Here is a 26160-nt window from a genome sequence, read left to right as displayed (position 1 = left end):
GAGTGGAACTGCTAGTTTGCCCACACATTTCGTAAGAGAATAGGTAGATATTGCACTCCGATCAGTAAAAAATTTGATTTCAGATAATCTGGGGCGAGACCATTAAGAGATTTATAGACCATTGTGGCTGTTTTTAATTTTCGTTGAAGTTTAATCATAAGTTTTTGCCAGCCTAATCAAACACTCAGACTACCCAGATCATCCGCATTGGCATCATATGAAGAAGATGTCAAAATACGCGCAGCACGATTCCGTAGTTTTTATGAAGGGAAAGAGATTTATTGCAATTCCCCCTTACGACACAACAGTAATCGAAATGGGGGTTGAACTAAAGCATTATAGATACGATGAATATATGAAGTTCATATATTTTGAACTGACTGCGGTTATAGATACGTATGATGCACGATCCTCGCAGTAGAGAGCGCTATTTATGCTATAGCGAAAATCAGACCTGAAAAAAATCAAGCCTGTACGGGATTCGAACCACTGACCTCTGTGATTCTGATTTTCGCTATTGCATAAATAGCGCTCTCTACTGCGAGGATAGTGCATCATACGTATCTATAACCGCAGTTCAAAATATATGAACTTCATATATACATCGTATCTGATTTATCATCAAGGGTTTATTACGAATCAACTTAACGGCTTGCTCCCAGTTGGCTTGTTAGCTCAATTGGTAGAGCGCTGCACTAGTATCGCAGAGGTCAGTGGTTCGAATCCCGTACAGGCCTGATTTTTTTCAGGTCTGATTTCCGCTATTGCATAGATAGCGCTCTCTATTGCGAAGGATCGTGCATCATACGTATCTATAACCGCAGTTCAAAATATATGAACTTCATATATACATCGTATCTGATTTATCATCACGGGTTTATTACGAATCAACTTAACGGCCTGCTCCCAGTTGGCTTGTTAGCTCAATTGGTAGAGCGCTGCACTAGTATCGCAGAGGTCAGTGGTTCGAATCCCGTACAGGTCTGATTTTCGCTATTGCTTAAATAGCGCTATCTACTGCGAGGTTCGTGCATTATACGTATCTACAACCGCAGTTCAAAATATATGAACTTCATATATTCATTGTATCTTATTAAAGTCTATTGAACGAAGCACTTTTGCACATTTTGGATAGTCTACATAATGAAACTGGCTGACCACTTATCGCAACATTACATTCCATTTTTACTTTATCTCATTTATAGAAAACCTGCCGCTGCATGCAGCTGCTAGACTTTGTTCTTCCCAACCGGGGTTGTAGAATCTATTTTTAGCTACCTCGCATAAAAAAAAAAGATGTAACTGTTGCTATAACGGCTGAAAGTCCTTTACACGACTTCATGTTTTATTTATATGCATTCCTGTTTCAACAAGTCAACAAGCTCAAGGAGCAGCGAATTCGTTGCTATTGTTGCTGTTTTTGTTTTGGAAATCATGTTTTTCCATCTTTTTGTTTCCTAGATAACTGTAAAAGACTTTACATAGTCCTGCGTAAGTCACCTTAAACTAGACTGATAAAATTCACCAAAACTATTTTAGCATTTCGATAATACAATAAAATAAGATACAATGAAAATAAGATTCCTGATCGTCTGAGGTGGAAAGGCAGGGTTACTGGCATGTAAATGACCCTTCCAGTCGTTCGACCCAATCCTCGAGATTCAGTTTAAATTTTTCGTTTTTCCTTGCATGAGTTTAAGACTCGCTAGTTAGACGCTCTTCGTTAATTATACAAAAACAACCAACACCCTCCTCTCAGTAATCTTCCAAACTAAGCCTATCGTTTTGTCCTTATTTTACTTTAGTGCTTATTTGCAAATTCGTCTATATTTTGTTTTCTACCATTTTCTTTGTAATTCTTCTTTGGTTTGTTTGTTATCAGTATATCTACGGCCTGATAACCACTGTCTTGAGATCTATAGCATCTGTTATTGGGACAGTCTGAGTTTTTGTGCTGATAGATTATAGAATATGTGTGTTTTGTCAATTTAGCATAAACACTTCAACCCTCATACAGGGATATCGGTAATGCGTGACAGGATAAAACCGAACGTATCTGGCCTTGACTTCAGTACTGAGTGGATGTTTTACGATGCTGCTGTCGTCTACGTTCCCTTGAAAGATCTAGGAATGCATATGGAAAAAGAGGTCTGAGTAATGAGAGTTAAAGAGCAGAGTATAAGCAACACACGAAACGAGGTGTTCAAATGGGGAGGTGGTGCTATTAATAATTGACTCCGAACGCTGAGTTTTAGAGGCAAATGAACATATTTCTTGCCTATGAGCTGTGTTTCTGTTTCTTTTTCTCCCGGAGTATTCCAGTCATAAACGCAACCCTTTGATTGGTGGAAATCAATCGCCTCTTCCTCCCCTCGTCCCAAACGTTCCAAATTTGCCTTTAAACCTCTTGGGCTACATAAATACCCAAGGGTACTTCCCTTGAGAAAAATTTGTTTCACCGAAAAATTCTGGCCTGAACTGGACACTTGCCGAGGACATTTTAAACCATCTGCCGAGGGTAACGAACATTGTAAGCCGAGTAATGATATCTCTAAAGTAATGCCTGAACAGATCTCTTTCGAAAACGTTCTGTGCAAGAGCTACTCCGACGGACCTAAACTTTATATATACACAGTCTGATATGTAAAAAACAAGCAATTCTCCCAGTACATTTTGTTTTTTATTATAAACACTCTACTGTTGCTGTGAATAATTGACTGCTGCCCTTTAATTTGATGTGCAACATTAGTCCCATATTGTAGGGAGAATGGTGTCGAATGAAAACTCTGCTGTAACAGCCAAGTAAGATAAGTGTCTAAATTTACCAACTAAGTGTCTGTCTTTAAGCATTAACTGCAAAGTCTCTGATAATTGCTGAAATATCAGTTACAGTTTCATCCGCACCTTTTCTTCATTTGTCTCCTTGTATGTTTTCCAGGATTTACCGTCTGTGGACAGGCGCAGTTTATAGCTTGTGGACCAGGAAGGTCTTCCGCGTAATCCTTGTGTAGCCACAGCACAAACTGAACGTACTTCCCTCATATCAACTTGAAGATATTCTGTATTATGAGGTTTTTTCTTAGGGCACCATCCTCCTTTTCCTCTGCTTTCATGCAGCCGGCCGTAGTAAGGATGATATTTAGTATCGTGAATACTGCTTGCTGTTATTCTGGCGTCTGGTATTCTATTCCTGTCCGCTACACCAACCGGCTCGCATCCTAAGTAAAAATCAGGTGACACAATCATTCTAGCTTCTTTATTCCATGCCAGGGCTTTGCGTCAACAATAAAATCTCAACTGTATATAAATATTAAAGAACTAAGAAGTAAAAACATAGCAGCAATTGATTGGGTACCGATAACTACACGATTTTGTTGATATTGAAATCCCTCTGCCTGTAGCCTTGGAATCACCCAAAAGGAGGTTACAAGGAGGTTACCTTACCTTTGCAGCTATTTTTTCCGTCTCCAATAAATCCGGGTTTGCATGAACACTTGTAGGAGCCCTCAGTATTGTGACAAATGGCTTTGGCCAGACAAATATGCAAATCTTCCTGACATTCGTTGATATCTATGGATAAAAATAGGTTGATTCAACATATTTCCTCCATCTTACTTGTTCAGTAAGACCTGTTCGAAAAAAACGAAAACACGATTTTGACAAAAGGCAAACCTTTTTCACAATATTTTCCTGTCCAACCAGGTGAGTTACATGCACACGAGTAGTTTGTTTCCCGGTTCACACACTTCGCATCGTTCTGGCACTGGTGCTTGGCACAATAGTCTGCAACTAGATAAAAGACTATTCATTAAGAGATGGCCTCTCATTTGCACGACAACAACATGCTAAGGAATAGTTCTTGTACTAACCACCTGTCTTCATGTCACAGCGAACCAAACTAGAGTTCTCAGATCTGGTAGAATCCAGCCAATAATTACCGCTGACTGCTTGTTCTCCTTCACTCGCCTTGATTTCCTCACACGACCTAGCAGGTAGCTCACGGATTGATCCGAGAGGAACTGCAATTGAAATGATTAAAATTTCGAATAAAAATACGAAACGTCACTAACTATGTGGCGGCGTAAAATCTATGAGTGTCAGGTGACCCATACCATCTGCTCGTGTCACCTCTAACGCATTACGTGTGATGAATGTATGAGATTTCCCGAATAATTAGCAGTCTATCAACTTATCTCTAAAAAAAATGCACAGCAAAATGCAGAGTTGCATTCACACTAGAAGACTGAGCCAGTTGATTGAGTGTCCCTCTCCCCACTTCTTTAGAGTGCTATTACTATTTGCTCTTTGCAAGATCCATTACCTCGTTTTGGGCCTATCGCTACATAATATCTGTCCTTGTCCTTGACAAAGTCCTCTGGTCTGGCCTCTTTAGTCCGGTTGCTTAGCTCACATATTGCAATGAACATGACGACATTATAGCTTTGACATCTGAGATCAGCGTGACAAGCCTCTTGGCATTCCAGCGTACCTGGTGTAAACTTGAATGTCTTATAGGTATGGCCCCTTAGCATCATCTTTTTAGTCGAGTATAGGCCACACTGCTGACTGGCAATGTCACGAAACATTTGAGAAATCAAAATTAGCGAGGTAAAAAATGAAGCCTGTCGACCAACCATGTGAAACATATCAGAGCTATGAATCCTGCGAAAAAAGAAAGCGAGCCTTTTCATTGACAAATGTAAGATTCAAGGGGCTTGAGTGTTTGAAAAGCTATAGAGACGTCTAAAAAAATAACATAAAAATGATATATATATTGGTGGAATCATACCAGTAAGTATACTTGGTAAAGAAAAACATTAGGGTAAATTCGCAACATCAACAGCTCAGACAAAATAGACGGCAAGCGAAAAAAAAGAAACTCAACCTCTCGAATATTTTTTCGGATAATTTTCCTCCATACATAAATGAAGAAAGACAATCTTGTCGCTGTAAATCCACCTTCTTTCCTCACCTTTTCAGATCTTTATCATTTGCGATCAGTTGTTGGAAAATATGACTGAGAAACGTAGGCAAAGATAAAGAGCCACTGATTTCAATTATTCCTGAAAATTTTTACTTTCTTGTCGGAGATTCTAAGAAGGCAATGATGAATCAGTTCTTAAGTTTTCTTTGTAGAAAGAGAATTGATGCGTAGTTTATGATGACGCTCTCCTTGATATCAATATCTGTGTGGTCATCCATTCAAAATCATCGTTTGAAATATCGGTGATAGAAAAATGCTATCCACAGCTATAGCTATAGGTAGCAAATTTGGCTTCGAAAGCAAGAGAACTATAATAAGCACGTCGAAATGTCGTTTAAGATTTTAGTCACAAGGTAGTATTTTTTTATTCCTGGTAAGCAATGCCCTTTATATCTTAAGCTGACTTAAGTCTTCTACTGAGGCGTGAAACAATACTGCAATCAGCCAACGGTCTACTGAGGCCGAGATGATCTTTAGAGAGGATTATAAATTTCTCCCCGCATAAGCCCTCGTCAGATAATTAGCCACTGTCCATCCCTCCAGGGATTTTTATCTTTTAGTTCATGGGAGAGTATCAGAAATGGTCCAATTTTTCTGAAACCAGATCAAGCGTGTTTTACTTTGACAAAAAGGGCGCTAATCCAGATCCAGAGTACTTAGAACAATAAAATATCGCACTTCTACATTCCGTGACTATTAGTTAAGGAGATAATTATCCACTCCAAAATATATAGGCTTAATGTAAACTTTTACTTGAATAAAAAGAAACTGTTTAAGTTTTTCTATATTTACTACATCAGGAGTCCGTTTTGCGAAAGTACCTGTAAGTAATGGAAGGGCCTGTAAAGGTGTTCTGCTTGTTTTCATTAAATTGGGGGTTCCAAATTAAAAGTTTTAAAAATCAAACAATAAAACTATTACCTTAAGAAATAGAATGGACTGGTATGGGTGTCAAAATCTGATTTTCTATTCCTAAATTTTAAAAGTCTTGATGCTTTTGATAAGGAAACACATAAATTAAAATGATAAATGAAGTTTCCTCTATGAATATCTCTGAAAACTCCATTCCATCCTAATCATGCAACGAATATTTTGTAAATATAATGTATTGTTATCACTAAGTGTGTTCCACATTGTTTTGTATGTATGTAGAGTTGGTATCTAGCTGTTATTGTTATCATCTATAAGTTTTTTTTAAAGTAACTTGTAAAGCTACACTTCTGGTCGCACAGAATTGAAATAATCTTGAAAAGTCGAGCCTTTAGACCTTGGTGTTAGTTTTTCGATGAAGGAGACTTCTGTAAAAATTTTAAAACTAGAATTGCGAAGAATTGTTCATTAAAAATTGTAAAATATAAGTTTTACGTTTTCACAGGAAGAAAAATATTATTATGTATATTATCCAAGATAATATACATAAAATTAATTCGCTTACCACTCACCGAAGCGTACATTTAATTTTTACTTTATCTTATTTATAGAAAACCTGGTGTTGCATGCAATTGCTGAGACACTTGAACAATACTAGATTTTATTCTTCCCAACCGCAGCTGTAGAATCTATTATAGGAATGACATTAAAAAAGATGTTCCTACTTCATGTTTCATGTCTTTGCATTCTTGTTTGAACTGGTCAACCAGCTGGAGGAGCAGCGGATTCGTTGTTATTGTTATTGTTTTTGTTTTGAAAGGTATTTCTATCTTTTTTTTTCGAGACGATTTGACTCTACAAAACTTTACATAATCATACGTACGTCATCTGACATTAAAACTATCCTAGAAAATTAATAATACTAAGATAGGTTTATATTTTAATAAAGAAGATTCCAGATAGTCTGGGGTGGAAAGACGTTGTCATTTGACCTGTAAAAGAGCCTCCCCAATCCTCGAAATTCAGTTTAGCTTTTTTTTTCATTGAAAGAGTTTAAGAATTCCTAACGAGACATTTTGTTGTTATTTTACAAAACCAACAAGCACCATCCTCTCGGCAATTTTCCAACAAAAACCTCATCCACCTTGTTATTCTTTTGCCCTAGTGCTTACGTGAAAATGTGTCTAATTTTTTCTTTGTTGTTCTGTTCTGGTTTGTTTGTTAGCAGTTTATCTGTGGCCTGATAAGCATTGTCTTGAGATCCACAGTATCTGTTGTTGGGACAGTTTAAGTTTTTGTGCTGATAGATAAATGAATACTTTTGTTTGTCAATCTAGCACAAATACTTCAACCCTCATACAGGGATGAAATCGATGCGTGACGGGATAAAACCGAACGTATCTGGTCTTGATATCATTACTGACTGGATGTTTCACGATGCTGCTTTGGTCTGCGTTTCCTTGAAAGATCTAAGAATAAAAGAAATCTGAGTAACGAGAGTTAAAGAGCAGAGCGTAAGTAACACACAAAACGAGGTGTTGGAACGGGGAGGGAATGCTGGGAATAATTGACTCCGGACGCAGAGTTTTAAATAAAGGAAAAAGAGCACATTTTTTGCCTGTGAGCTGTGTTTCCATGTTTCTTTTTATCCTGAAGTATTCCAGTCAAAAACTGACCAGGTCAGAGTAGGCGACAAAGAAAGTGACGTCAAAGCGACCCTTTGCTTGGTGGCAATCAATCACTTCTCCCTCCCCATATCCAAATTTTTTCCTGTAAGTCTCCCAGGCTACATAAATGTCCAAGGTTACCATTTATAAGCTGAGTAATTATATGACCTTTGAAGTCATTCCTGATACAGAACTCTTTCGGAAACTTTCTGGATAGGAGCTACTCTGACGGAACTCCACTCCGTGTATGCAGTCAGATATGTAAAAACGTGCATTTCTCCTAGCGCTAATTGCTGAACATTTGAGAGATTTAGCACCGCGTTTTCGTGAAACGTGACAACATGAGTGACCGGCCACGTGACCTTGTTTTTCCTACCTTCTTTTTACGTCTGCCGGTTGCGCTTTGTCGTTTCCACGTGAAAGTAACCTGTTTCACATTTGCCGTTTTCTTCTTAGAGGGTAGAAGTTAATTTCCAGAAAAAGGGCACTAAAACTATTATCTGTAGGTCATACAAAAGTTAAATGAAAGGTGAAAAGGCAAGCTGAAATTTGCCATTTCACGCAAACGTGGTGCTAAATCTCTATTTCGACGCAGAACATTAGTCACATATTGTAGGGAGAATATTACCGAATGGAACTGTACTGTAATAGCCAAGAAAGTGTCTGTCTTTAAGCTAACACTATGCATTAACTACAAACTCTTTGATAATTGCTGAAAATGTCAGTCACAGTTTCATCCACACCTTTTCGATATTTGTCTCCTTGTAAGTTTTCCAATTTAAGCCGTCTGCGGACAGGTGTAGTTTATAGCTTGTGGTCCATGCATTGTTACTTCGTAATCCTTGTGTAGCCACAGCACAAACGAAACGCACTTCACCCATATCAACCTGGAGATAGTCTGTTCTATCAGTTGTAGTCTTAGTGCACCACCCTCCTTTTCCTCTCCTTTCATTCAGTCGGCCGTAGTAAGGATAATATCTACTATCGTAAAAACTGCTGGCTGTCATTCTGACGTCTGGTATTCTGTTGCTGTCCTCCACACCAGCCAGCTCGCATACTAAGTAAAAACAGGCGACACAATCACTCTATTCCTTTCTAATTTCATCTCAGAGCCTCGCTTCACTGGTAAAATTTCATCTGAACTGCTATTATCAGAGAACTTAGAGGTTTAAACATAGTAGTAATTGATATGGGCACCCATAACTACAGGATTTTTTTATTTCTAATCTACAAAAATCCTCTGGATACGTTGTTATTATCAGATCAGAGAGAGGTAAGTTCCAGAATGTGACTAGTCGATTTTCATCTTTCCCATGGTAAACTTAAAATCAAACTCTGAAATTGACAAGTTTTTCATATTTCAAAATAGTAACTAAAGCGTTATTAGATGAGCAAAGTTTTCTATCGGCTGGCGACATGCATGTTGTTTTAAATATATTCAAAATATATGTTTTATTGGGGTAAATATAATATAAACCACTTGCTTCTAAAGAATATTAAATCTGATGAGCATAAGAGATTATTCATTTTGTAATCTCCTGATGACTGTGAATGTTTTTTGTATTGTTAATGACTTTTTCCTCGTTCATAATTATGTATTGGAAATCAAGAAGGAAAACCTAGATCCAGCTGATCGATGTCCCCATTAATTAGTTTTTAAACTCTTTGTAATCTTTCATCGGGTAAGAAACAGGAGGGCAGGGGGTGTCTTAGTCCCGGTTCATGCTCAAATTAAAAAAAAAAAATTCACGTGTCACTTCTATAAACGGGAAAAAGTCAAATTTCTCTTCTTGCGTACAAGGTTCCAGAGAAATCTTGGCGTTTCCAAAAACTCAAAGAAATACCGCTGTGAGTCACGTAAATTTCAGAAGCAGATCACACCTCACGCTGGTTCACATATGAATTTCGGCCTCAAGTTGACTCGATTATAACATACGGTCGGATTACTGAAATGTCAGTCATTCTTACCTGCTTTAATAGACAGTTTCATAGCGGAGAACTTCTTAAACAACCCTCCTGAGGTGGCTGTGCAGGTATATATGCCCGAGTCTTCACCTTTAGTATTCCATATCTGAAGTGTTCCATCCACACTGACTTGTGATCTTCCAACTGGCAGCTCGCCGTTCTCCTTCATCCACGTGATCGTTGGTTGAGGGTCACCAGCAGCTCGACAAGGGACTGAAATGTTTCTTTTTGTTTCAACAGCAATCTGAGCCGGAGGATTGGCAGTAAACCTGGGCAGCTCAAAAACACCAAGATTTGTCAGAGCTGAGTCATGCCCTAGAATATTGGAGGCTTTGCATTCGTACAAACCAGAATCTCTCTTTTGGGTACTTATTATTGACAGTTGTCCGTCTTTCACAACAGTTCTAGAATGCACAAGTACACCGCGTCCTTTAGACCAAGTGATGTTTGCTGGAGGAAAACTGGTCACATGGCATTTTGGTAAAGTGACGTTTTTGCCTTTTTCAACATAAACAGGACCAAAGTAGAGGGAAACCTTCGGTTTACCTAAATGGAAATAGGATAATTATCATTGTACATACTTGACATAGCTGCTATTGATTGCGTGGCTCCATAAAATACCAGATAAAAGTACATTTGATTTAAATTCATTTGGTGGTTCAAAATAACTTTCAGCTTTTATTTTTGGTTAACGTACTATGGTAGAACCGCATTTTCGTTGCGGAAATGAAGTGTCCCTTCAATCGGTTGGGACTAAGAATTTTGTGTCCCTCAAAACGCTCAAGGAGTGATTTGAAATAATGAGAATTTTAGTTTTTGAATCACAGAGGCGTAGGAATTACATGGACATAGGAACGTATATTTAAACCTACTTTGAACGACGAGACTAGCAGCTTTTTCATCCTCTCCCAGGATATTTCGCGCCATGCATCTGTATTCGCCGGCATCTTCCATCCGAACGCCAATGAATTGCATCAGACCGTCTGAGCGTACTTTAGTCCTGTTGCCTGGAAACGATCCATTGACCTTTGACCAGAATATTTGAGCCGCTGGATTTCCCGAAACAGAGCATTGGAACGAGGCTGTTTTAGTTTCGTTGACAATTAGCTTAGGTGGAGAGATTGTTATCTTTGGTGATGAAATGGACCTTCCTGGTTCACCTTTGGTCCCTGGGATACCCGAAATACCCGGTGGCCCTATGTCACCTTTTATTCCTTTTTCTCCTCTCATCCCCGGTGGTCCCATAATTCCTTGTTTTCCGCTCCTTCCTGGTGGTCCCATGATTCCCCGAGGGCCTTTTCTTCCTTTCTTCCCCCTTTCTCCTTTGTGTCCAGCTCTCCCTGGAGGTCCTGGCCGCCCACGAGGACAAAAATTCAAATTGCCTTTGAACTGGCAAATCTTCAACGAAGATGAAATAATGTCTTCCATCATTTCTCTTATCTTTGCTGAGTTATTAAAAGGAGGCGGGTGTGAAATACTACGCCTCAGTCGACGGATTTCAGGCTTCTTAGAGGTGGTGGGTACAACTGAAACTTTATCAAATAAAGAAAGAGATTAACTTGACGTGACACGTTAGTGCCTTCTTAAATGGCAAAACAAAAAATACCTATCTATCTACTAATTTTTTTTCTGTCTTGATTCTGATCACCATTTTTCCATAAGTTGTGTGCTTGTGTGATAGGGAGGGTGGTGCAGGAAGGCAGTAGGGTCGGGGGCAGGGGGTGAACCCCGTATTGTTTCGAGACAAAGAGCGTAATGCGAAGATATGCAAGTACTGTTGTTTTTAATATTTAATTTTACCGACAGCTACTTCCTGTATATCCGTCATTTGATTTTAACGAAGCGCCGAAAAAGGAATAAAGAAAGAAAGACTAATAAACTTTCCCACGCAGCAACATCGTTTGCGGGACGTTTTGACTGTGACGCATGCGGAACGTTTTGACTACGATGCATGCGTGACTTTTTGACTGATGAGCATATGGCATGGTGTAATAGCGGAGGAAGTTTCTGGGGTGCAAAATTAGCACAGATTACAACACGCTCAAAACGCCTACAAAATATGCACACAGCGTTCGCGGACTCACTAAAAGATGCCGAGCGTTTCGGAACGGGTCGATCCGCAAACCTTACGAGAGAGCTCCTTTTGAGCGAAAATTTATGATTAAACCTTTTATCAAGAAAACATGCTACATCAACTGAGTTATCTAATGTTAATCGAGAGAAGTATGAACGCAAATTTCATTGTGATTGTAGACGTGATCTTGAACCAAGCAGAACACCAATACGAAGGGAGTAAACACAAATGTGCGTCCAGCTTCATGAGATAACAAGCTGTATTGTCTCGTTGAAAATACGTTGGCCAACACATCCAGTGTTATATTTCAGTAGCGCTACTCTGAGCCAATAATAGTGTACTGCTGACCTTGCCTGCCTCTACATCCGTTCTCTTGGCAAATTCACAACAAATATATGTATCCCATAAGAGAAAACAAAGATTGAGATCGCTAAAACCAACAGGAATCACTTATATCGTTGGCTCACTCTTCTTCCGGCAAAAGGCTTTTGAAAATATGTCTTCTGTTGTAGGAAAAAGTCAGAGACAAGCGCACTGTGCCACAACAGATCAAGACAGAAGACATGACGATGAGTCATGTGTACGAGCTCGCCAGTATTTTCGATCAAAAAGATTTTACTCCGTGCAACTCAAGGTCGTTTTACACGAATTAGGTTGTAGAAGCATGTCTCGCAACAAACAAGACAACTATGAATTTGATTTACAGACAGATATTGACTTTACCTTTTTCATCCGAAGGCAAATGTATCCTCGCCTGTCTCATCTTACTTTGAGTTATGACTTCCTCCACAGTCTTCAATCTTTGTTCATAATCATTGAATTTGGTCTCGATTCGAATGAATCCAGCGGCGTAAAGAAGCAAACAGAAAACAGATAGAGCTGTGCCGGGGCTCAATGGGAAAGAACGGTCTTTAAGAGACATCACGAAAGCAAAATGATCGAATGTTCTCCAAAACCACTTGTTATGAGATACTCCTGAAACTTGAACCTTTTAAATTGATTGTACTTTCAGCTCAGAAGGCTTGGAAGGAAGTCACATAACCCTATCTAGTAGCTCGACAAAAAATATCCCTATCACTTATGTGATAGCGTATCGTACACTATTCAAATTTAATACTAGCCATAAACACATTTTTTTCGGGCTGGAAAAAAAAATGTGTTTTGTTGCTTTTTTCGAAATGAATAGTAACAAACGGGCTCTGTAATCTGGAAAAAACATTCGCTTGGAAACTGAAATAACCAATCAGACGATGCGTACTATGCTTATTTGTTATGTCTGAAATAGGACACCAGCATCAAAACAACACTTCCTTCTTTCTACTTCCTTCATCCAATTTCTTTATCTAAATTTTTATTATTTTATTTCTCATTTAAATTCTGTAATCATCAACATTTGCTCCATTAAAAAAGTAATTTCCTAATTATAGCTACTAGTGGCTATTTGGGTATTTTGGCCACCACTGGCTGATTAAGCGCTTTGGCCATTAGTGGCCTTTTGAGCAGTTTTGTCTATGGTGGCCTTTCAGGCATTTTGGCCACTAGTGGCCGTTTGAGCAATTTTGCCACTAATGACTAATCGCCACTAATGGCCACTTTGCCAAAACGGCCACTAGTGGCCGAAATGCCCAAGCGGCCATTAAAGGCCAAAATACCAAAAAAAAAAAAAAGCCAATAGCGGCGAAACTGCCAAAATGGCCAATATTGGCAAAAATTCCGAAACGACCACTAATGTCCAAAATGCCCAAACGGCCAGTAGTGGCTAAAATACGCAATCGGCCACTTGTGGCCTGAAAGCCCAGACGGCCACGAGTGGCCAAAATACATAAAACGGCCACAAGTGCCCAAAATGCCCAAACGGCTTCTTGTGGCCAAAACGCCAAAACTACCACAAGTGCTCAAAATAGCCAAACGGCCACTAATGGTCAAAATGCCAAAACGACAACTAGTGGCCAAAATGCCAAAACGGCCACAAGTGGCCAAAATGCCCAAACAGCCACTTCTGGCCAAAATGCAAAAACGGCCACTTGAGGCCAAAATGCCCAAACGGCCACATGTGACCAAAATGCCTAGACAGCCATCAATAGCCAAAATGCCCAAACGGCCACATGTGACCAAAATTCCAAAACGGCCACTTGTGGCCAACATGCCCAAACCGCTAGTAGTGACCAAAATGCCAAAAGGACCGTTAGTGGCCAAAATGTCAAAACGGCCATTAGTTGCCAAAATGCCAAAAGGGCCACTAGTGGACAAAATGCCAAAACGGCCGCTAGTGGCAAAAATTCCAAAACGGTCACTAGTAGCCTAAATGCCAAAATGGCCACTATTGGCCAAAATGCCCAAACGGCTACTAGGGGCCAAAATGCCAAAACGGCCAGTACAGTAACGAAAATGGCCAATCGGCCACTTGTGGTCAAAATGTCAACACAGCCACTACAGTAAAAACCCGCAAGTAAGAACCTAAAAATTAAGAACCTGTTAGCCTAAAATTTGCCATTTATCCCCCCCTGTAAACAAGAACCTAGTAGCCTAAGAAAATTAAAATAGGTTCTTATTTTCTAAAATCATATATTACATTACAGGTACACTGAAATTATTTACTGTAATCATAATCGAAGAAAAACCAGATTGCCATTGCTGTAAAACATGATTTTCTTAAGAAAAATGAGTGCAAATTATGTAGTTACAAAATATAGGACAATTACCAACTTGTTATGCAGGTGTGTTTTTCTCCAAGAATAAGAACCTGTTTTAAGAACCTAAATAGCCTAAAATTTTGTCAAGTACCATTTATATAGAACCTATTTAGGCTAACCCCTAAAAATGTAGGGTTCTTACTTGCGGGCTTTTACTGTACCGTCCAAATTTTCCAAACGACCATTAGTGGATAAAATGTGCAATCGGCCACTAGTGGCAAGAACGCCCAAAAGGCCACAAGCGGCAAAAATGCATAAACTACCAATGGTGGCTAAAATACCCAAGCATTCACTGGTGGCAAGAATGCCCAAGCGGATGAAGTGGCACAAATGCCAAAACGGCTATTAGTGGCGAAAATGCTTTAACAGCCTCATATAGCAAAAATGCCTCAACGGCAAGTAGTGGCTAAAATGCGTCAACGGCCACTAGTGGTCAAAATTCCCTAACGGCCGCTAGTGGCCGAAATACCCAAAGAGCCATTAGTGGTCAAAATTCCCAAACGGCCACAAGCGGCAAAAATGCATAAACGGCCAATGGTGGCTAAAATGCCCAAGCATTCACTGGTGGCAAGAATGCCCAAGCGGATGAAGTGGCACAAATGCCAAAACGGCCATTAGTGGCGAAAATGCTTTAACAGCCACATATAGCAAAAATGCCTCAACAGCAAGTAGTGGCTAAAATGCGTCAAAGGCCACTAGTGGTCAAAATTCCCCAACGGCCGCTAGTGGCCGAAATACCCAAAGAGCCATTAGTGGTCAAAATTCCCAAACGGCCACAAGCGGCAAAAATGCATAAACGGCCAATGGTGGCTAAAATGCCCAAGCATTCACTGGTGGCAAGAATGCCCAAGCGGATGAAGTGGCACAAATGCCAAAACGGCCAATAGTGGCGAAAATGCTTTAACAGCCACATATAGCAAAAATGCCTCAACAGCAAGTAGTGGCTAAAATGCGTCAAAGGCCACTAGTGGTCAAAATTCCCCAACGGCCGCTAGTGGCCGAAATACCCAAAGAGCCATTAGTGGTCAAAATTCCCAAACGGCCATCAGCGGCTAAAATGCCCAAACGGCCACTAGTGGCAAGGATACCCAAACGACCAGTAGTGTTTAAAAAGCCCAGATGGCCACTAGTAACTTACATCTCCAATCGGCCACTAGTGGCCAAAATGGTTAAGCAGCCACTCGAGACAAAAATGCCTAAATACTGCTAAAAATGCCTTAAATGCTAAAACGGCCACTAGTGACGTATATGCCCAAACAGCTACTAGTGGCCAAAATGCTTAAACAACCAAAAATGGCAAAAATGCCCAAACGACCTGTAGTGGCTAATATGCTAAAACGGCCACTTGTGGCGCAAATGCCCAAAAGGGCACTTGTGGCCAAAATGCCCTAACGGCTACTAGTAGCCAAATCGCCCTAACGGCCACTAGTGACAAGAATACCCAAACAGTCACTAGTGGTCAAAATGTCCAAACGGCCAGTAGTGGCCAAAATGCTTAAACAGCCACAAATAGCGAAAATGCCTCAACGGCCAGCACTGACTAAAATGCCCAAACGGCTACTAGTGGCAAAAACGCCCAAACGGCAACTGGTGGCCAAGCTACCCAAACGGCCCCTAGTTTCCAAAATGCTTAAACAACTACAAATGGCAAAAATGCCCAAACGGCCAGTAGTGGCTAAAATGCTCGCACAGCCACTAGTGGCAAAAAGGCAAAAACGCAATCAAAAATGAAAAAAATGCCCAAACGGCCAGTAGTGGGCAAAATGCTCAAACAGTCACTAGTGGCTAAAATGCTCAAACAGCCACTAGTGGCCAAAATGCCTAAACGGCCTCTAGTGGCCAAAATGCCCAAAGAGCTACTTGTGGCCAAAATGTTAAAAGGGCCGCTAGTGGCCAAGATTTCCAATCGGTATTTAGTGACCAAAATGCGCAAAAAGGCCAATCATGCCCAAAATTCCCAAACGACCACTAATGTCCAAAATGCCAAAACAGCCACTAATGGCAAAAATACCGAAACGGCCACTCGTGGCCAAAATGCCTAAGCGGCCACTAGTGGCCATCACGCTTAAACGCAATCAAAAATGAAAAAGAATGCCCAAACGGCCAGTAGTGGCCAAAATGCTCAAACAGCCACTAATGGCTAAAATGCTCAAAAGGCCACTAGTGGCCAAAATGCCAAAACGGCTTCTAGTGGCCAAAACGCCCAAACGGCCACTAGTGGCCAAAATGCCCAAAGAGCTACTAGTGGCCAAAATGTCAAAAGGGCTGCTAGTGGCCAAGATGTACAATCGGCATTTAGTGGCCAAAATGCGCAAAAGGCCAATTATGCCCAAAATGACCAAACGGTCACTAATGGCCAAAATGCCAAAACGGCCACTCATGGCCAAAAATACCAAAACTACCATTAGTGGCCAAATAGCCGAAACGGTTAATAGTAGCCAAAATATCCAAACGGCCACTGGTGGCCAAAATGCGCAAATGGAAACTAGTGACCAAAATGCCCAAACGGCTTCTAGTGGCAACAACGCTTAAATAGCCACTTATAGCCAACATAGTTGACGCTTTTGCTAACATTTTATTCGTTAAGATATTTTATTTAATAGTTATACAAAATACAGAGCATATAATTATCGTCTTTTGAGGAGTGGGCTTTACCTCTTATTACCTATAGACAACGACTACATAGGATGACTATTTATGCCTCTGTTATTTTGCATTCTCTGTCAACATTCTAGTTTAACTGCGACAGAATCAGAACACAATTCTTCACTCTTTGAAAATATCTTGTTACAGAAAAGCATTATATCTATCAAGCACATGAAGTCAGCCAGATATTTGAGTCTTGCCCCACCTCACTATCCCTTATAATCATAAAAATGTTACAGTTTGTTTTCGTGGTGAATACTCTTTCTATTTGGAGCACAATCGTTTTTCTCTTCGCGTAGTAACCTCGGATGTTAACCACGACGCTTCGATTGATAGTATTCTTTGTCTGAGGACTGAGGTCTATGAATATGCAGTCGGGAGGTAGCAATCTACATCCGAAGTGACTAAGTCGTGAGAAAAACAATTTTTCTTCTCATAGTAACTCTGGAACCCCTCGTTACTGGAACTTAAAAGTCTTGAAGTTTTTGAAAGGGAAAGAGATAAATTAAGATGATAAATACATTTTCCTCTATATAATACACACCACTCAAACTATATCAAAGAGAAAAAAATTCCATTTTATACACTTCAAGAGGTTTTTACAAAATATGCGTAACACATCTCAGAATTGTTATTTGTCAACCAATTTTTATGGAGATGTTGCCCATATAAAAAGGAATCTTTTTAGTTAATTTTTGCCCCATTACTTTATATCCTTTGGGTATCACTTGATTGACAGTTCAAATTTTGATGATATTGTAGGCTAATTTATGCTAAATTGAAAGGATTTATTGAGGTTATAGTTTTTTTCTTCAGAGGAAACATGAATTTTAGGAAAGCTTATTTACTGCTGTTTCAAATGAGGTATAGCTTACTTCCCTTGTGTAAATACTTGGTGAAAAAAACTTCAATAATCTGGGTCAATTTTTACGATTTTGGGGTACAGTTTGAAAATAAATTGTAATTAATTCTGTATTTATTCTTTTTCAGCGAAATTCTCTAGTTGTCTTGCCTATAAAACAAGAAATATTTCTTATTTAATAGTTACCTTCTAATTGCATTCCATTCAGGCCTAGGTTGTTACAAAATCGCAAGTTGTTTGATAAGTTATGTAAATTTTATGCCATTTACTTCACATGATTTAAAATACATGCATTTTAGGAAACAAAACATTTTTTCTGTAAAGCTTACTTTGTCCTCTTTTTAATGAGATATTGCACTACTCACTAGTGTAAGTACCTTTCGACAAAAAAAGTAAAAGAAAAAAGGTTGCCATGACTCGTCCTTTTTTGTAATCTCTAGGGGTTACTGAATATTTTTATTTCGTCAATTTAGCACAAACACTTCAACACTCATACAGAGATGATGGTTATACGTGACAGGATAAAAGCGAACGTATCTGGCCTTGACTTCAGTACTGAGTGGATGTTTCATGATGCTGCTTCGGTCTGCGTTTCCTTGAAAGATCTAGGAATGGAAAAGAAATCGGAGTAACGAGAGTTATAGAGCAGGGTTGTAAACTACACACAAAACGAGGTGTTAGAACGGAGAGGGAATGCTGAGAATCATTAACTCCGGACGCAGAGTTTTAAGGGAAAAAGAGCACATCTCTTTCCTGTGAGCTGTGTTTCTATGTTTCTTTTTTTCCTTAAGTATTCCAGCCACAAACTGAACATGTCAGAGCGGACGAAAAAGAAAGAGAAATAAACGCGACCCTTTGTTTGCTGTAATAGCCAAGGAAGATAAGTGTCCAAATTCACCAACTGAGTGTCTATCTTTGAGCTAACACTTTGCATCAACTACAAACTCTTTGATAATTACTGGAAAGGTCAGTTACAGTTTCATCCACACCTTTTCAATATTTGTCTCATTGTAAGTTTTCCAAGTTAAACCGTCGGTGGACAGGTGTAGTTTATAGCTAGCGGTATATATAGGGAACCAATAATACTGTAGTCCTTGTGTGGCCACAGCACAAACAGAACGCACTTCACCCATATCAACTTGAAGATAGTCAGTTCTATCAGATGAAGTCTTAGTACACCAAAATCCATGTCCCCTGCTTTCATTCAGTCTGCCGTAGTAAGGATGATAACTACCAGAGTAAAAACTGTTTGCTGTCATTCCAGCGTCTGGTATTCTGTTTCTGTCCGCTACACCAACCAGCTCGCATACTATGTAAAAACAGGTGACACAATCATTTTAACTTTTTTATTCCATACTAAGGCCTCGCGTCAACAACAAAATTTCAACTGTATACGATTATTAAAGAAGTATTAGGTAAAAAAATAGCAGCAATTGATTGAGTACCGATGACTGAATGATTTTTTTCTTATATCGAGTCTACGAAGTCACTCTTCCTATAGGCATGGAATCACTCAAAAAAAAAATTAGGCCCGCACTTATTATAAGATGAAAGAGAGGTATGTTCCAGAGACTAGCTAGACGATTTCCATCTTTCCCATGAAAAACTGTGAATAACATTCTGAAATTGCCAAGTTTTTCATATTCCAAAATAGTAAACTAGACTTTTTGGGAATTTTCTTTAGATATGCTATGTTTTTTAATGAAGGAAGCTGTCATTTTTTATCTCGCTAAGCAATCTAAACGCTTTGACTCCAGTAAGGACTGGTTCACCTGACCAGTTGTGTGATCCCTCATTGTTGTTACAAGTGGCATTGGCCTGACAGCCATGCATACCTTTCTCACATTCGTCGACATCTATAGATAGGCATAGGTCAGTTTAACATCAATCGTTCATCTTAATTTTTTCACATGAGCTTAAGAGAATATTTTGTCAAAGAAGAGTCAAAGCTTATTCATGCAACAGAATCCTGTCCATGACGAAGGACAAGCAAAGGGATGATAATGATTTTTCTGATGACCATAAAGATGATGATGATGATGATGACGATTTTGACGGGCGGGAAGAGAAAAATGAGGATGTACACAAAGCTTAAGAATGTGGGGGATAAGGATAATGAGCAAGACGAAAATAATGAGATGGAAATGGAGATGAGGATGACAATTAATCTTAGATGATTGTTAAATAAAATGAGGATGAAAACAAAAATGAGAATGAGAATGACGACAACCAAACAAGAATAAGGAATGGAACGAGGATGACGATGAAAATGATTGAAAGGGCGACATTGATGAGGATGACAACGTTAATAATTTTGATGATGAAGATGATAACAGCTGGTGTAGTAGTCAGAATGTACACGGTAGAACCCAGCAAGTTTTACCCTAGTATCTAATAGGGGCTCCACAGAAAGGGATCTACAGCCTCACCTTTGCAGCTATTTTTTCCGTCTCCAATAAATCCTGGTTTGCATGTACAGTTGTAGGAGCCCTTAGTGTTGTTACAAATGGCGTTGTCCAGACAAATATGCAGGTCTTCCAAGCATTCGTTGAGATCTATGAATAAACATAGGTTAATTGTGTTAGTTTCGAAACGCGTAGCTCGTGTACTTTCCTTTTATGTTTGTTTCAGTTTATTTTAAACGATAATTATTTCGTTAGTTAATGATTATTATCTAATAAGTTTCTTATTTCAATCAGTTTTATTTAAACACATGTACGAGATATAATTGTATCTTATATTTTATCGCTATTAGTTACTGTTGACACTACCCAATTTTTGTCTGCTATTTTCTAATCATCTGCTATCAAAGTTAACGAGTTACTTACTATCGTTAGGAGCTAGACTAAATTAAGTCTTTATTTATTCTACATTAATGATATTTCCATTTTTTGTCTGTATTATTGGTTATTTCTCGCTTTCAGTTCACTTTATAATCATTTTATTGTTGATTAGACTGGTGTTACAGTTCTTAGGGATGTTTTCGTAGTCAGTTTCTGTTGTAGTTTTGTTTTAGTTCGAGCCACACAAATTCAGCTACAACTATCAATCATAACTACACTATCTTCAATCTATACTTTGCCCTTTTCATCCATGATTTCACACCAATTTCTTTATTTTCATTAGTAATTTTGAATACCTACCGCATTTAATTAAACCGTGATTTCTCTTGTGCGTTCGAATTTTCTTCTCCGCTACACTAGTAACCTTCGAAGGTTACAAATTCGATATCTTTCCTCCATGTTATTTGTTCAGCTGTAAAGAGAAAATATTTTGACAAAGGCAAACCCTTTTTCACAATATTTTCCTGTCCAACCTGATGAGTAACACGCACACGAGTAGTTTGTTTCTCGATTCACACACTTTGCATCATTTTGGCACTGGTGCTTGACGCAATAGTCTGCAACTAGATAAAAGACTATTATTAAGAGATGGCCTCTCATTTGCACGACAACAACATGCAAAGGAATATTTCTTGTACTAACCTCCTGTGTTCATGTGACAACGAGCTAAACTGGAGTTCCCAGATCTGGTAGAATCCAGCCAATAATTACCGCTGACTGCTTGTTCTCCTTCACTCGCCTTGATTTCCTCACACGACTCAGCAGGTAGCTCACGAATTGATCCGAGAGGAACTGCAATTTAAATCATTAAAATTTAGAACTTGACAAAAATATGAAACGTCTCTAACTATATAGCAGCGTAAAATTCATGAACATCAGGTGACCCATGCCATCCGCTTGCGTTACCTTTGATTTATTTCGTGTGATGTATGGGATTTCCCCCATAGTTAGCAGTCTATCAACTTATCTCTAAAAGAATACGATTATAATGCAGAGAGTTGCATTCACATTAGAAGATTGAACTAGTAGATTGAGTGTCCTTCTCTCCACTCCTTTAGAGTGTTACTACTATAATTTAATCTTTGCAGGATCCATTACCTCGTTTTGGACCTATCGCTATGTAATATCTGTCTTTGTCCTTGAGAAAGTCCTCTGGTCTGGCCTCTTTAGTCCGGTTGTTTAACTCACATATTGCAATAAACATGACAACATTATAGCTTTGACATCTGACATCAACGCGACAAGCCTCTCTGCATTCCAGCGTACCTGGCGTAAACTTGAACGTCTTACAGGTACGGTCCGTAAGCCTCATTTTTTTAGTCGAGTATAGGCCACACCGCTGACTGGCAGTGTCAAGGAACATTTGAGAAATCAAAAATAGCGGGGTACAAAATAAAGCCTGTCGACCAGCCATGTGAAGCACATCGGACCTATGACTCCTGCACAAAAAAAAGCGAGCATTTTTATTGAAAAACGTAAGATTCAAGGGGCTTGAGTGAAAAGCTATAGGGACGAAATTAAGACTGGTTCGAAAAAAAATATTAATAGAATCATACCGATGAATATACTTGGGAAAGAAAAATATCAGGTTAAATTTTGAAGTTTTCTCTGTAGAAAGAGAATTGATGTGTAGTTTATGGTAACGTCCCTCTTGATATCGACCTCTGCTTGGTTATCCAATCAAAATCGTCTTCTAAAATTTCGGTGATGGGAAAAAACTATCCACAGCTGTAGGTGGCAAATGTGGCCTCGAAGGTAACAGAAGTTCTATGATAAGCACGTTGAAATATTCGTTCAGATTCTAGTCACAACGTGGTTTGTTTTTTTTTTTTTCTTTGTAATTTCAGGATGAATGTAACCTTCTGCAGGAAAAGAACGACGGTAAACTACCAATATGGAGTCGAGCGTTTTTATCTAACTTTTATTGAATTTTTTTTTTCTCCTTTTTCTGAAAAGGCAGTTCCATGAACAAGATTTCGAAAATGTATACACATACCTGGTTAGCAATACCTTTCGTTTCTTAAGCTGACTCTGATAAGTCTTCTTCTGAGGCGTGAAACAAATAATACTGCAGGTTGCCAACAGTCAACTGAGGCAGAGATGATCTTTAAGAGGGAATTGTAAATTACTCCCCACACGAGCCTTTGGCAGATAATTAGCCACTCTCTATCCCTGCAGGGGTGTTTATTTTTCAGCTCATTGGAAAGGTGTAATAAATGGTCCAATTTTTCTAAAGCTACATCATGCCGTGTTTTACTTTGGTGAAAAGATTTCTAGCATGCGTAATCCAGATCGAGATGTAATAGAGCAGTTCAGTGATCGTACTTCTGCATCTCGTGACGACTGAAAATGAGGAGATAATCAACCACGTCAAAATATAAAAAGCTTAATGTAAACCTTTACTTGTTTGAATAGACCGTTTACGTTTTTCTATATTTACCACATCAGGGGTCCGTTTCGCGAAAATACCTTTAACTTATGTAAGGATCTGTAAAGATGTTCTACATTTCTTCATTTAAACTTGGGTTTCAAATTAAAAGTTGTGAAAATTTTGCACTAAAACCATTTTTTTAAGAAATGGTCAGGGTGCCAAAATCTGATGCTCTATTCTTTTGATTTTGACATTGATATCTGCGCCCCAGATAACGTCACAGTAAAGTAATTAACTATCCTGGCTGACTTAAGCCCCGTCCACACGAGCAATTTTTATGTGGCAATTTTTTTTTGTATTTTGCAATTTTTACTTGCCCGTGTAGATGGCTCGACAAACATTTGTTGTTAATTTGCGTCAGTAATAATTTTGCACAGCGGAGATGCTCATGGAAAGGAAAAAAGCAAGATGGCGAAAGTCAGAAGACGTGCCAGACGTGTTGCAGCTTTAGGCGCGTTTGTCACATTTTATGTGGCGTCTCACCTACACGGACAATTTTTTTATGTGGCAATTTTTATTTGCCACATAAAAACTAACACGCCAGCTTTTCAGCAAATGCAGTTGTCACATAAAAATTGGTCATTTTTCATCATCTACACGGGCAAATAGAAATTGCCACATAAAAATTGCCATTTAAAAATTGCTCGTGTAGACGGGGCTTTAAGCTGCTAACTCAGGATATTTTAACTGAAGTAGTTTCATCTTCCTGTTTGTATTTAACAACACAGCTCTAGGAACCCTTAGCGATAATTATAGTTTCTATAAACCCCATTTTATCAGGCATCTTTTGGCAAAAAAGCTTATTAATCTTCCGTTTTTGAAACTTAAAAGTTATTTTTTTAAGGGACTCAACAGAGAAGTCGTTCTATGAAAAAGAAAGGTTTGGCTTTCTGTGAAGTTAAAAACAAAAAAAGTCTATTGGTTCAGAGTTAATCGAATTTCTGCTATTTCAAGGGGGTTTCTTGAGGTTAGGAGCTACCTATTTTCGAGGAATCGCAAGGAAAAGTGCGGTTGCATCGAGCCATTATTAAAAATCTGTATTCAAAGAAACTAAACTTATTGAATAATATGCTGAGTATCAATCCCGAGTGCCTTTATTTCTTGTAAGCCTATATTACATAGGCTGAAATAAGACAAATCAAGCTAAAGCCATCGAGATAAGAACTTTTGCGTATTTTTTTTAGAACTGTGCATATTTTTGGCATGTAGTGATGGTAATGCTTAAAGCTCGATGCAGACCCATAAGTGGAAGTTTCATAAACTGTAATAATTATTTTCATTTAATCTTTGCACGTTTATTTCGCTGCCTCTTAATGACACGCAAATTTGTTTCAACTGCGACACAAAGGTGAATTCGTGTTATGATATTCCCTAAATGAGATATCATAATCAATTATTGATGATGATGATCCAAGCCGAAGTCGAGTGAATATGCGAAATATTCACTGACCCTGGGAAAGTGCATTAAAGAGACTATCTCACAAAATTACATGTTATCTCGGTCATGCTACAACTCCTTTGTAAATGTAATGTATTGTTATCATAAGTGTATTCTAGTATGTTTAGCATATCTATTTACGTGGATCCCTTGTCCAGCTGTCATTGTCATTGTTATCTGTCCATATCTGTCCTTTTGATCTTGACGTCAGCTTTTCGATGAGAGAAACTTTTAAGAAATATTTAAAACTATAGTCACGAACCATTGATGATTAAAAATGAAAAATAGAAGTTTTACGTTTTCATCGGAAGAAAAAATCTTAGGTTCAGAACGCTTGTCACTTTGCATGACGGTGGAAGTTATACTCTGTTTAATATGTATTTATTTGTAAATAATTCGAATTAAAAATATCAGTCTTTTCAGAACTATTTAACCATAAAGACCCGAGCATGATTAAGCTGTATTTTGAAATAGTTAAAGCTACGGTGGTTGATTTGAATCCGGCTTTTTGCCTTTGTGTAGTAATATCAACCGAGAAAAAGAAGCGCATTTGAAAGAGATTATAATCTCTTGGTATTTGGAAAACGAGCTCATTTTGCGCCATAATAAGTACGTCAAAAATATAAGCTAGAATGAAAGTAACACAAGGTTATCGCAAAACTATTTAGAGATAAATTCCATGATGTTTGATTCCTATTTTATCGAGTTTTTTTCAGGAATAAATCAGTTCAAATTTTAATTCCACGGTAGTCAATTCAAACCTTTGTTTCACAAAAAATAAATAAATAAATTCGATAAAAAACACTGAGAATTTATGAACGAAAATCTTTTAACATTTACACATCGTAAGTAGTATAAGGGGGGCACTATGATACAGAGCTGATCAGAGATTGAGTATTTTGTACCACGTGGTACAAATTAACCAATTACATGGGATCTCAAATGGGGATTTGAATTAACGCCATGTAATTGGTCTATTCACTCCTCTCTAATCGGTTGGTTAGCAAATGGAAAGTTTATCAGCAACCACACCTTTCAATTCTTTATCGACTATTAATGACGTTTACTGAGATAAGTTAAAGAAACATTACAGTGAAAGATGGAATTGAGTCATCTTAGGCGAAAGTTTCTATGGAAGAGAGATACTAATTTGGTGGTAGTGCAAGAAGTGGGATTTCGTCTGAATTTTACCAACCAATGTGTTGGTTCCGGAGATCGCGGTAATGGCACACTTGCAAAATACGTTGTCATGTTCACTCTGCGCTATGCAATAATAGGCAATGCAGCGCTACCTCACGATGTTTTTGTAAAATAAACGCTTGAAATGAATTGAAAGAAAATGCGGTCGCTATGAAATCAGCAGAGATTTTTCACTTAGACTCAGTCTCTGCAACATACAGCTCTGTTGATTGCTTGCAGCACTAGAAGCAAAAAAGTGCTTTTACTCCACAGTATCGGAAAAATTTTGTGGGTTTAATTTGTTCGTATTTTTGGAATAGTACGTGCTCAATTCGTAAAATTTACTACGTACAGAAAGAAAACATACGCATACAGTTAATACCAACCACCGTGGTAGCAAAAACGATTAGTTGTGATGCACGGCAGAGCGGGAAACAACCCAATCGAATTGTTATGCTGGTGGAATTATATTCACTTTTGTGGCAAATAATAAATTACAACCATTTAG

At 38.6% G+C, this 26160-nt stretch overlaps 2 protein-coding genes across 5 annotated transcripts; both read right to left on the bottom strand.

Moving 5' to 3' along the window:
- Nucleotides 1-1305: 1305 nt before the first annotated feature.
- On the bottom strand, nucleotides 1306-12522 carry LOC111325837 (EGF-like repeat and discoidin I-like domain-containing protein 3). Of its 4 annotated transcripts, none has more exons than XM_022929751.2 (6): nucleotides 4322-7186; nucleotides 3870-4019; nucleotides 3673-3789; nucleotides 3445-3570; nucleotides 2905-3218; nucleotides 1306-2124 (listed from the first exon to the last, which is right to left on the bottom strand). In XM_022929751.2, exons 1-6 carry the CDS (start codon nucleotides 4689-4691, stop codon nucleotides 1984-1986), a joined length of 1218 nt encoding a protein of 405 aa, XP_022785486.1. In that variant the 5' UTR covers nucleotides 4692-7186; the 3' UTR covers nucleotides 1306-1983. The 4 variants fall into 4 exon arrangements, with proteins under 4 accessions (XP_022785486.1, XP_088585350.1, XP_088585351.1 ...); XM_088729224.1 differs by having other exon boundaries at nucleotides 3673-3783; XM_088729225.1 differs by lacking the exons at nucleotides 3445-3570; nucleotides 3673-3789; nucleotides 3870-4019; nucleotides 4322-7186 and adding exons at nucleotides 9490-10032; nucleotides 10359-11018; nucleotides 12284-12522.
- A 4934-nt stretch (nucleotides 12523-17456) lies between these two features.
- On the bottom strand, nucleotides 17457-25245 carry LOC111325849 (EGF-like repeat and discoidin I-like domain-containing protein 3). Its single transcript, XM_088729298.1, has 7 exons — nucleotides 22601-25245; nucleotides 21703-22043; nucleotides 21247-21396; nucleotides 21053-21167; nucleotides 20191-20318; nucleotides 18751-19070; nucleotides 17457-18366 (listed from the first exon to the last, which is right to left on the bottom strand). Exons 2-7 carry the CDS (start codon nucleotides 22016-22018, stop codon nucleotides 18226-18228), a joined length of 1170 nt encoding a protein of 389 aa, XP_088585424.1. The 5' UTR covers nucleotides 22019-22043; nucleotides 22601-25245; the 3' UTR covers nucleotides 17457-18225.
- Nucleotides 25246-26160: the final 915 nt, after the last annotated feature.

Source organism: Stylophora pistillata, chromosome 8 (assembly GCF_964205215.1).
Source record: "Stylophora pistillata chromosome 8, jaStyPist1.2, whole genome shotgun sequence".
NCBI classification, from domain to species: Eukaryota; Metazoa; Cnidaria; class Anthozoa; order Scleractinia; family Pocilloporidae; genus Stylophora; species Stylophora pistillata.
This window is presented reverse-complemented; position numbering and strand designations above follow the sequence as displayed.

Excerpts from the sequence above, each read along its gene's own strand:
- LOC111325837 (XM_088729225.1), bottom strand. The coding sequence starts at position 12,482 with ATGTCTCTTAAAGACCGTTCTTTCCCATTGAGCCCCGGCACAGCTCTA. Across the intron at positions 11,019-12,283 it reads TTTGCCTTCGGATGAAAAAG|TTTCAGTTGTACCCACCACC; the intron begins GTAAAGTCAATA and ends TATTTGATAAAG. Across the intron at positions 3,219-9,489 it reads GAAACTGTCTATTAAAGCAG|GATGCGAGCCGGTTGGTGTA; the intron begins GTAAGAATGACT and ends ATTTTTACTTAG.
- LOC111325849 (XM_088729298.1), bottom strand. The coding sequence starts at position 22,018 with ATGGCTGGTCGACAGGCTTTATTTTGTACCCCGCTATTTTTGATTTCT. Across the intron at positions 21,397-21,702 it reads AGCGATAGGTCCAAAACGAG|TTCCTCTCGGATCAATTCGT; the intron begins GTAATGGATCCT and ends TTTAAATTGCAG. Across the intron at positions 20,319-21,052 it reads ACAGGAAAATATTGTGAAAA|AGATCTCAACGAATGCTTGG; the intron begins AGGGTTTGCCTT and ends ATGTTTATTCAT.